General features: G+C 46.1%; 1 protein-coding gene across 3 annotated transcripts in view; it reads right to left on the minus strand.

Annotated features, from left to right (window-relative positions):
- The window catches only part of LOC119173003 (uncharacterized), a 222,053-nt gene that overhangs the window by 45,340 nt on the left and 163,920 nt on the right, over nucleotides 1–12,793 (minus strand). For all 3 annotated transcript variants that reach the window (XM_075892022.1, XM_075892021.1, XM_075892023.1), the window contains exons 4-5: nucleotides 12,115–12,273; nucleotides 8,416–8,645 (exon numbers count right to left, since the gene is read on the minus strand). In XM_075892022.1, coding sequence (XP_075748137.1) covers nucleotides 8,416–8,645; nucleotides 12,115–12,273 — 389 coding nt within the window. The remainder of the gene's footprint in view (nucleotides 1–8,415; nucleotides 8,646–12,114; nucleotides 12,274–12,793) is intronic.

A 12,793-nucleotide genomic window follows, 5' to 3' on the forward strand; every position in this document is an offset into this window, starting at 1 on the left:
GGATGATATTAAGAAGTTTGCGGGTATAAATTGGCAGCAGCAAGCAAATGACCGAGATAACAGGCGAAACATGGGAAAGGCCTTTGTCCTGCAGTGGACGTAGTCAGGCTGATGATGATGAAGATGATGACACGGGAAAGAGTACGTGGTTTGGTGTGCTCAAAAAGTGTGCAAACTTTTGACACACCAATCGAGGCACAACGATGAATTTCGCAAGGACCGCCGCAGGCAACCTGATATTTATTCTATACACTTAAAAAAAGTCCAAGGAGGGTCTTTGCGTGGTGATCCTCTTCGGGAACACACACACACACACACACACACACACACACACACACACACACACACACACACACACACACACACACACACACACACACACACACACACACACACGCACACACACACACACACACACACACACACACACACACACACACACACGTCGCCATGTGTCTTTTTTGCGTGAACTGTATTTTTCGTTCCATTCTAAGTTATCATGAGACACACACACTCACGCACAAAATGGTTTCTACAAATTTTATAAGGTTATTTGCTTGGACAAGGTGGTATCCAATCGTTCTTACGTATTTGTGCAACGCCTAAAAGACAATTATTCCGAAGACAAACAACATGAATGTGAGCGCACTGTGCTGCGCTTGTGTTTATATGGTTCTTTGTCTCCTAAGTATTCGTCTCTTAAGCGGTTCGCAGTAACGTGACAACTAGTTCTATCAATCACTAGGCATAGCAAACATAGCTAATGCATCCGATTTATGAGTGGTTCAGCAATTTACGAGAGGAATATACGAAGCAGTGGACAGTGAAGAAAGCATAATCTCACATATCGTCAATGCCCTGCATATTTCAAACTATCGTTTACACGGTGCACTAGCGGGGACTGCAGGAACAAAGAAATCGCAATACAACGACTGTGCTATAACAAAGTGACGTCGCGCCAGCGATGATGTTGGTATTGCAATGGCCAGAAAGCCACGCTTTCATAACCACTCATTGATTTCTGCTTGATTATCAGCTCTTCTGCTAATGGTAAATATATCGCTGTGAATGCCATCACGGCACGTGCGCAGAGTTCTCCGTTTCAAGTATCACCGCGGCACCACTCTTCTCTTATTGCCGAGATGGAAAGAAAACGAGCTCCGATGTGAACACAAAAATGAAAATCAAACGAAGAAGTGCCTTTCAGAATATCCTGGTTTGTTTTCTGGCTTTATGCGAATAAAGCTGGGAAGTAAAGGGTTTTTTCAATTCAACACTGGGAATCCTTGGTTGTCATTATAGAACTTATTGTTACGGAGATGAAGTAAAGGAATAGGAAGGACTCAAGCAGCTGACATGCGCGTGAGTGTACCAATGAGCCATTGTAACTCCTGCCTTTGGGCTTTACTCTGTAAATGCATTTTCTACAGAAGTCTCTAGCCCCGTAATGTTTTGGTGGAGGTGCTGGGTATCAGGCGACGGAGCTCCGCAGCGGACGTCGCATCGTTTTCACAGCCATCGCCAATGCTGAGCCCCCCACGTCGACTCAGCGGATCCGACGAACACGGCGTCGCAACCATACGTTTTTACGCCACTGAAGGATCCCGGTACAATCTGCGAGACCGATGGCGTCGACGTTGACGATTGGTTGGCCATGTTTGAACGAGTTAGTGTGCTGAACTGATGGGATCCCACACTTCAGTTGGCTGATGTGTTGTTTTACTGGAGAGTCACGGCCAAGGTGCGGTATGAAAACAACAAACTCACAAGCTGGGACCAATGCAAAGAAAATATGGGAGAGGTATTTGGCAAAACCGCCAGTCGCAAGATCACCACCAAAAAGGAATTGGCCTGCCGTGCCCAATCCCCCACATAATTATACCTCGCATATATTCAAGACGTGCGGGCCCTCTGCCGAAAGGCTGAAAGCGACATGACAGAAGGTGACAAGGTCGGGCATGTGCTGAAAGTTATTGCCGACGACGCGTTCAATCTGCTGATGTGCAAGGGCTGTTCCACCGTGGACGCGATCATCAAATAGTGTCGTTAGTTTGAGCAAGTGAAAAGTCACCGCATTACGCCAACATTCACCCGACTTCCAAACACTGCTGTAACATTGACTTGCTAGGACCAGTCCGCACCCCAACGTGCGTCGCCACCGGGAGACTTGACACGCATTGTTCGTCGCAAACTGAAAGGAATGGTGCCCTCGGGGTTCTATTCGCGCAGTACCGATACCACTCCTGTTACTGTTCCTCTTGTTCAAGCCATCGTGCACCAGGAGCTTGAAAACATCGGAGTGCATTCCGTGTGCCATGTAACCACGCCCAGAGTCAGTGAATGTCCTATCACGACGCCCTCCTCCAACCGACGGTTTTCTCGACGTACTCGCAACCCTGCTTAGTGGCGAAGTGCAGATGACCACCCTGTATGTTTCAACGGCCACCGCGTCGGCATACTGCTCGTTACTGCCGCAACACATGGTCCTCGGCTTCTAGTGCAACGACCAATATGACCCGTTTCAACGGTACCGCCCACACGTTTTCACCTGCTCAAGAGTCCCATGCTGTTGACCATTCTCGGAACACTTGGTACAGCCGCTCGCCTTCACCACGTGGGCACCAGTATCGTTCGCCGCAAATACGTCGCCCGTCGTCCCGTTCGCCGCAGCCACAGCACTTCTCGTCCCCCGTGGCTTCCGGCCACATCGTCCCGCAAAACTGAGAAATGCAGCCCGTGGAGGTGGTGCTGCATTGACGACTTCCGCAGCAAATCCTCTCTCCGTCCCCACCAGACGAAATGTAATAGACGTTGAAATAGACAGCGTACTTGTACAAGCACTTGTAGACACCGGCGCAAGCATTTCGGTCACGAGTTCAAGCCTCCACACACGTTTAAAAAAAGTTCTGACACCAGCGGCTGCACAAATGCTGCGTGTGGCCGATGGCGGCACGCCGATGGTTCTGGGTGTGTGCACTGCCCACTTAAGTATAAATAACCACACTACTTCTGTCATTTTAGCCGTGATTGACCACTGCCCTTATAATGTAATCCTCGGTCTGGACTTCTTGTGGAATTATTCTGCTCTCATCGATTGTGCTACTGGCGTCCTTCAGCTAGAGCTGCCTCGGATAGTCGCTGAACCAAACACTGCCCCACCCTGCCTATGCTCTGTTCAGGATGTGCGACTGTCACCTCAGGCAGCCACCTACGTCGTTTTGACCGCGCAGCCACAAGTTCCCAATAGTCAATATGTCCTCCTTCCTCTCGCCGGCGTCCGTTTGAGCCGCAACATCGCCATTCTCCATAGGCTTGTGACTGTCACTGACAACTGTAACTCACTCCCACCTCTCAATTTCAGCCTGTGCCCTCAAGTGCTTCCTCGTGTCATGTTCTTTTCCAGCGTATTTAATGCTGACGAATTCAGAATAGTGGCTCTCACCCCCGAGATTGATTTACTTCAGTCTCCTGTAGCTAACAGCACCTATTCTTCGCCAAATCGTTTCTTGAAGATGATTGCACCCGACCTCAATCCTGCACAAGCCAATGACATCCATCACCTTCTCGCGTCATAAACCGACATTTTTTATTTCAACGACAGATCTTTAGGGCAAACATCTACCGTTAAGCACCGTATAAACACTGGTGACGCCAGTTCTATTCACCGACGTCCCTAACGTGTATCCCACACTGAGTGCAGAGTTGTTCAAGCGGAAGTTGAGAAAATGTTCAACAAAGGTGTTATAGAACCATCAAGTAGTCCTTGGGCCTCCCCTGTCGTCCTTGTGGAGAGAAAGGACGATACCTGGCACTTCTAAGTTGACTATCGCCACCTCAACAAGATCACGCAAAAAGACGTACACTCGCTACCACGCATCGATGACACGTTGGACTGCCTGCACGGCGCTACATACTTCTAGTCTATTGATCTTCGGTCCAGCTACTGGCAGATATCTGTCGATGAGATGGACAGCGAAAAGACGGCCTTCATTACACCGGATGGTTTATCCCAGTTTAAAGTCATGCCTTTTGGACTATGTAACGCCCCTGCTACATTCGAACGAATGATGGACTCTCTACAATGCCATAAACTATATACTCTCTATAGCTTCTACAATGCAAAACGACGTGAAATGCCCTCACAGGGCAAAAGTAAATGTACCGGATAGACGTGGAACTTGACTTTCGAAGGCGCCCCCTAGGGCGTGCGCCTATGCTTAAGGCACACATTGTTGCACCGTTTGTGCGCTCATGGTTTGAAATGAGCTGGCTGATGCCTTTACACGCAAAGTGAACTTCATGCGTGTTTTGATATGGTAAATTATTCTGCCTAAGGGAAGGCTTTGCCATAGTAATAAATAAAAACTGGCTCACATCATCTTGAGTAATGATTAAATAAATCGCCTCATACGCATGGAGTCAGTGATGATAAGGTGGGTGAAGCGCCGGACGGTGTCATCGGTAAACCGCGAACAAAACGCGAATACCGCCCAGTACATCACCAAATACGTGAAAAACACTGCATATAATTATACAAGAAACTTTATTATTCATAGCTAACCGTCGCTTTCGTTCCACCTTCATTATGACGGCTTTACGGTTGGTGAAGTGGGAAATCGGTGATGGGGCGTAGTAGGATGTTTGCAAGGACGAAGTAGTGGGCAGTTTGCAAAACTCTAACTAGGCGGCCTTGTAAATCAAGAGAATGACAGACCCATGGCTTTAGGAGTTTCGACCCTGAAAATTTGGCAGACACCACGTACCTTGGAAATCAATTTTACGTGAAGCACGTGGAGACAAGGTGACTGTGTTTTAATTTTTTGTGAGCTCAGCATTATGAAATATCTCCGGAGATTGTACACGCAAATATATGTTAAACGGTCGCATACGCCCTGCCGTGGTGGTGTATAGTGCCTAAGGCACTCGGATGCTGGCCCGCAGGTCGTGGGATTTAATCCCGGCTGCGGTGACTGCATTTTCATCGATGGAGGCGAAAACGCTGTGGGCCCGTGTGCTTAGATTTGGGTGCACGTTATAAAACACCAGGTGGTCGAACTTTCCGGAGCCTTCCACTACGGCGTCTTTTATAATCATATGATGGTTTTAGGACGTTAAACCAAACATATCAATCGAACAGTCACGTACGTTTCATAAAACCAGTTCTTAATGGTTTCGTAATAATGCGAACAGCAATATGGGTAATAACAACAGCAAAAGCAATAAGCTCATATGAAGCGCTTGTGATCGCAAGGATGCGTGAGGGCTGTATAATAAAGAATATATCATTTTTAAGAAATTCAATAGCCAACACTGCTACCGCCATTTACATTTCACATACATCATGGTTTATTTGAAAAGCAGGCATGGTTTTGTGCTAGCATCACGGGTGCCACTGACTTTCGAGTCAAAGTCGCTAAAGGACAAGCAAAAAAGTTGGCAAAACTCGCGATTTTCTTAAAATTTTGGCAATATTGTCACCGCGCTAGATATGTTCGACATGCTTCGTAACAAAATTGCGAAAAAGTATAGCATCGTTGAAAAGCGTGACATCCTTGACCTATAAATTATATTGACATTTTTTAATATCAGTCTCATCGCCCGCTTCACCATGGGAGTGCTCGGTGCGCTTGGTACGACTATACGTCCTATGGTCTTCGTAGCGCAATTGTTACCACCCATTATAATGGGAGCGCTCTTATTATATTTCTATGAGGCCGCTTGTTTCAAAGATGAAAGTGGTGTAAACATCTGGTCAAAAACCTCAAAGCATTGTTTGTGTACAGCTCTAGGTTTCCATGTACAAATGAAAAGGCTTGTTTAAGGTAACGCAACAAAACTTTTAAAAGAACCAATCATTAGTGACTGTTATACCTTTCTAATATCAACAAATATGATACTGGGTGCCACTGTCTATTTTTATAATCACTTGTATCTACAGACGTCAAACCGACGTGCCTGAGGCATAAACTAACAGAAGGCAGTGTAAATCGTTGTATAGCAATTGTTTTTATTGTACACACACAACGAGAACGGTGGAAAATACCCGAGTAAACAATTTCATTGCATACACGCTACGCGTGCACCGCTCAGTCATAAATATTTCTGACTACTTGACCCGTAACACAGTTCCCGGGATATACGGAAGAGACACTACTGGTAAGTGCTAGAAGCCCCAGAATAGTTTGCTGCCTTTGGCGAAGAAGTTCTTCCGTAGCGACGTATCGTGTCGACGCGTCTTGCTACAAACGGCCAAGTTTTATCCTTATATGGGCTTCAAAAGTTACAGGTTTACTTTATTGCGAAGCTCCGTGTTAGTGAAGGTCACACACACACACACACACACACACACAAACACACACACACACACACACACACGCACACGCACACGCACACACACACACACACACACACAAACAAACACACACACACACACGCACACGCACACACACGCACACGCACACACACACACACACAGGCACACGCACACACACACACACACACACACGCACGCACGCACGCACACGCACACACACACACACACACACACAAAATACTCGCTACGCTGCATGATTTGAGATCGGAAGTGCCGGGATATTGGTGACTCGAATAGTGAACGCTGAAAGGGGGATACACCAGCAGCGTCCGTGAAGCATAACGCCTCACACCAATATCTGGTGACGTGCTGTATTTACGCGATTTCGATATACCCCGTGATTCCAACGCACACCCGATTCATATTACTCAAGAACAAAAATACAGCTATGGGGTAGTTTGTACATCTGTACCCAAATATAATACACCTGTAATTTTAATGTCTATTTCCCGGGGAAAAAAGCTGCGCATTGAAATTAGGTAAATACGGTTGATGTTTTCAGTTGCGGTGAACATAGAGCCATACAGATGCTACAACAAGATACGAATGGCATGCACAGCCTTCCAGCACATAAATTAAAAAAATTTTCTTATCGCAGCGGAATTGGGTGTCTAATAATGAAACAACCTAAAGAGGACGGAGGTAACTTCCTGGAAAGCATTTCGTAGCATTCCTAAGGCCCGCACTGCGCTTTCTGTGCGATCATAATACCCTGAAAGGAGCCCACAGAAGCGGACTTCCTGGTGGCCCGAAAAGTATGTTAGTGACAAAATTATACTCTAAATACTAATATAGGCGGTGCAGCAGCAGTGAAGAAGTCGATAAGGTATTTAGGGGCGCTATGCAGGATCGGCCGAGTTTCGCCCGGGTAGCGCGAAACTGGATCTTCCCGTGCTCTGGCAACACCCCCTTATGAGCCACCCATCAGTACGAAAAAGTAAAATCCCCTCCCCCCTCCCTCATCGCGCGGCATTTCATTGGTTACGATGGAACTTCAGTCATCGCGTCAAGGATGGTTGACTAAGTTGGGCGGCGTTTTTAAACCAGAGGCATCTTTCTTCATTTCTTTGTAACATTTGCTTTTTGATCGACAACGTTCACAAACATTAACTAAATGAAAATGGGTGGGCGTTGAGAAAGTGGTTGTACTTTGGCCTTCTAGCTAAATCGTTTCGGTTTACAGACAGAGATACCAAATTATCTGCGTTCAAGAATTGAAAGAAATACCATCGTCTTAAAAAAATATGGGATGATTATGGTCACGGACCGGCCGGGACATGAGAGAAATATCTGCGAGCTGTCTCTTTGAATTGCGCGATACACACCTTCGCGCGTTCGTAGTACGCAGGTCTCTGAGATGCTTGGGCATCGTTCACTATCACCAGCAAGATAACGCGAAGTCTTGATGCACGCGCTTTAATATATAGGCTTCTGCCTGCACATTTTTGCCAGAGTTGAGATGCAGTCCCAGGGTCCTGTACTTTGACCTACAGGGCGTAGTGGCTGGGCTCGCACACTTATCCATAATAAGGGGACTTGAAGAGATGGTCCCTAGCTTCTTACGCATTATGCTACGCTTTGATAGCAAAGTTTGTGTTGAAGCCATAAACCACACGAAGGTCACTTTGCTCGCTCCAGCAGCTGTGTTTGTTAAAGAAGTGATTTGTAAGTGATTCTATGTGTGTATTTCAATTGGTTGATATCATATACAGTGCTTCACCCTTGCGGCAAGACCATCTTTTGTATCATTTTGGCTTATGCTTTTACGCTCTCAAGCAACTCCCAACTTTTAAACATAATAGGCTATCATGAACATCTATGTTGTCAAACTCAAGTGATATTTTGTTCAGAATATTTGATTTTGAAAAGTCACAAGGTTGTTTCAAACAAAAATATAAAATTATTCCAAATTAGCCGAATGCAAAGTTTCGTCTAATACTAATTATACATCATTTTCACAATATCGTGGAGAGTAGCGCCGAAGCTGCCTGGAATAAATTTTGTATATAGACTTAGGCAATCACTTAATGAGAAATACTCACCTTCTCGCCTGCTGACGAAGGTGCTGCCGGCTGGACTAGCAGGTCGCTGCGACCGAGGGTTCCACAGCGGTTGGCGCGCACGTCAAGCGTATAGGTGGCGCCCCCGGAGCCGTTCACGTAGACGCAGTCCGGGTCGTGCGCGTAGCCCGTGCTGTACACCAGGCCCAGGAACGAGCCATTGAAGTGCAGCTCGATGCGCATGAGTGCCTCGTGGCACTCGGCCGATATGACTGGAGGTATAAAAAAGAAAATAAAAACACTTAGTTTTTATCATAGAATTTCCTACAATATTTACTAGAGGAAACTCCGGCGCTAGTGTCTATGGGAGCTGCAACGCACGGCACTTCAGCGAGTATGGGAATGATCGGTAGTACACACATTTGTCTAATATTCGTACTTCTGGTCTGCTTTTGGCTCCGTGTGTGTTTGTGTGGCTTGGAGCTGTTTTCTTACGAAGCAAGTGTTAGCCAGTGTTCGGCGGTTGCGCTTCACAATTTTATTTTTTTTAGAATTACTTTTCAAATTGGCTCACGAAGTTGAAGAGGGTTCCATCTGTCTTTCAAAACAAAACCGAAACACAGCAATAAACTAAGCCGCAAGTACAATTCACCGCCCGCAAGTACGAAAACTAGGCAAATGTGTGTACTACGCATCATTCCCATGGTCGCTGAACGACCGCAGCGCCAGAGCGCCCTCTAGTTAATTTCGAGAAACTCTATGGTTTTTATTACTGCGCTCTTTCACAGTACATTGTTCACATGCTCTTCGTCGTGAAACTTTAGCAATGGCCTTTACGAATGCGTATTCGTTTCAAATCGGAATTGCCAGCAAGCCGACATACGACAACGGGGGCTGCGCAGAGACAATTTTCCAGCTTCTCTGCGAGTGTCAACGCTTCAATGCACCAAGAAGAGAACTGTCGAAAGTCCTAGATAGACTTGACCACCACCAATTTTTGGAAGAAAGGGTATTAGGACACTGGCCGAGACCGTCCTCGGCACTCAAGGCATTGAGAGCGTTGTTGCGTTTGTTGCGGACAAGTGGTCTTAGAGATAAACTGTAAGCAGCATCGTCAATCGTACTGCTGTCCTTCTACCGTTTTTTTTTCTTTAAGGTCTCTTTTCTGTCATATTTTACTCCCATTACCCTTTTCCCAAGCAAAGGGTAGGCAGCCGGTCTGAGAACTGGCTAACATATCTGTCCTTTCTCCTCCCTTCCTCCTCCTCCTAGTAACGTCTTATCAGGCTTGTAGAATACGTCAAAACTTCTTGAACAGCGCTTCTGGAGAACTATTCGTGGATCGACCAAGTTTTGGCGTTTGTGGATTGGTAAAGTGCTCTGTCGAGCAATAATCGAATCGCTAGGGAGCAGGCGTAAAACATTAGGTGCCTAACATTTCCTGACTTTTTGTGTTTACTTGTATTTTATTCAGTTTTTTTTCTTTCGGTCACACCAGTGGTTTTGGTAGCACCAAACACGGTGACAAGTTAAAAAATTACGGCATATTCACGGGGTGAATGATGATGAATGGGCGAAGCTCCGGAGAGATTCATCGGTAAACTGTGAATCTTCCGTGTAATTCGCCCAGTTGATCATAATATAAAGACGTGAGAAACGCTGTGTGTGTATATACACAAATCAACTTTTCTTTGTTCTTAGACGATGGATGGCTTGCGATGTCCCTTGCCTCGCGCGCTCGCACATCGGGGTTCTGTCTGCGAGCGCGCGCTGCTGCCGCCTTGCGCTCTCTCCGCTGTGCAGCCTTATCCATCCGGCGACTCCGAGCGCGCGCCAACAGCGAACGGATTTTATTACAACGCTCCCCCTAGCGTACGTCGCCGCACTAAATCGAACGATTGCCTTCAACCAATGACACGCGCCATATGTGACATCATTTCTATTTTATAAGATCTCGCGTCTTTCATCAACTACAAGTACCGCTTTCTAGTTTATAACATCTTGCATCTTTGCATCATCAGCTACAAGTACCACCATCTAGTAAACACTACAAGAACTAAACGAGAGGTGGCTACATACAGGAGACGGTACCGCCATCTAGTGAACACTGCAAGAACTAAACTAGAGGTGGCTACATACAGGGGACGGTACCGCCATCTAGTGAACACTGCAAGAACTAATCTAGAGGTGGCTACATACAGGCTACAGGGGACGCACAGCCCACGCCCTAAGGAGCTTCGCCCCTAAAAGGTAAAGACTACCAACATCATTATCAGGATAATAGCCTGGAGGTAGAGAAATGACAGGAGTGGGCTGAAGCTGCCCGTTACCTTAGATGACCTTTTTTTCAATTTCGCAAATGTATTATTGTCAAGGACCAAACCACACAAGCCCTTGGGTCGGCACAGGTTTCTTTACTCTTCAAAACTTCTCGTCGTACTCTTCTTCGGTCATTGCCCCACCGTTGTGGTCTAGTGGCTAAGGTACTCGGCTGCTGATCCGCAAGTCGCAGGATTGAATTCTGGATATGGCGGCTGCATTTTCGATGCAGGCGGAAATGCTGTAGGCCCATATGGTCAGATTTGGGTGCACGTTAAAAAAACCCGGGTGGTCGAAATTTCCGGAGCCCTCCACTAGGGCGTCTCTCATATTCATATGGTGGTTTTAAGACGTTGAAACCCGGACATCAGACAGTCTTCTTCGGTCATCGCCGCGTTGTCTTTAGTTGTGTCACATCCGCTCCCACCAACAGCGCACACCCATGTACATGCACGCATACGAGCTCACGTAGGAACACATAGCGTATGATGAAAGCGCCCCTGTCCCGCCTCCAGAAAAGTACCTCTCGAATTTCGCCGTGGAGCATAAAGCTGCACAAATCAAAACAACTCACTGGGAGTTGCGGTGTTGCACGCTTGGTTTAAGTGGCTACGTGAGCTGGGGATACTGCGTGCACCTCAACATGTTTACCGCGCAGGAACCCAACGTAGGATATTTTAGAATACGCATTGTAATATGGAAAAAAGTGGTTTATCGATTGGTTAAGCGGGAGCAGTGATAACGAAACCACGCCGAAGTTGCTGATCTCCGAAGACCACCACGGAATATTGTGTATATAGTAGCTTGCCGGTATAGCAACCTAGACAACGTAGTCATCGTGTCCTAGTGGTTTCGCACCACGCACTACGGAGGAGAGGTCGTAAGTTCGAGATCTAGTGACGTAATGTGTACTTTTCATTTTTTTTTTGCCATCTGTTAGGTTTTATTCTAGAACGCGATATCCATGAGAGAAATACGTCAGCGAAGCCGTGGTGAACCCCGGTATAAAACAATTTCATAGGAAAAATGAGCAAGACGTGATGACATCACGAGTACGTCACAGGTTGACATTAGTGACGTCATAAGGATGTCTTTATGACCCTGGTCCACGATGATGTCCAGAATTCACAATTTGTTCGAAGGTACAGCCTAATCAGAAAGGTAATGGGAAACCAGCAGATGTGCCTTCGATCATGGAGGCAGAGCAAAATCCTGTTAGGTGCAGAGAGCTTTCAGAGGAGGTTGAGGCAAGGTCAACATACATCGACCGAGAAAATCAACACGATGGCTTTACCCTTCAAGTCGCTTTAAGTGGATGCCTAAAAAAACCTGTGAGCTTTGCCACTAAGCTCAAAGCATGATGAAAACAGAATGCCACGCTAATTGCGCTTTGTTGCAAAACCATGACTGTACTTAACATACCTTTTACGCGGACAGGCACCTCTCCCGCATCGTTGATGAAGGGCGTATATCCTGGGTCCTCGATGTGACCGTGACCATGGTCGTAGAGCGGTTTTCTTCTCGCAGATCCTGCTGGTCGCTTCTTGACTCGCTTTATAGCAGGAAGGCGCTCTACTGTACCTGATCAAACGCAAAAAAAGGGCGTGTGTAGAAGTTGCGCAGGAAGTATAATTACACATATCTTTTTTTTTATTTGTGGCGTATTATAGGACTCAGGCACGACAGGGTTTTGTGCTCACATAAACTTAAGGTACCATACGCTGCCACTTTAACACTACTTGTGGGATACAATAGAAAATTAAAGCGACGATTACTATTTTTCCTAACTCCAAATGCGAGGGCTGTACCATGCGCTTTTTGCTTTTGTGGTATATTGATGCACACGCATTACCTGAAAGAGACATGTATGCAGGTACAGTAATAAACGACTACTGATGTACAACTTACTTATTTTTATTTTGCCTTCTTCTTTTGTTTATTACTCTTTCAATTTTATTGTTATTTTGTTTCTAGATGGCGGGAGCGGTTGTTGCAGTGCAATCTTGATTATCATTTTTATTTCTATTCATAATTTTCTTTTCTCTTTCTTGTTTAATTAGTTTATTACCGTTTAATAACTGTTTAGTTTAGCCACTGCGGA

This window comes from Rhipicephalus microplus, chromosome 4 (genome assembly GCF_043290135.1).
Source record: "Rhipicephalus microplus isolate Deutch F79 chromosome 4, USDA_Rmic, whole genome shotgun sequence".
Taxonomy (NCBI): domain Eukaryota; kingdom Metazoa; phylum Arthropoda; class Arachnida; order Ixodida; family Ixodidae; genus Rhipicephalus; species Rhipicephalus microplus.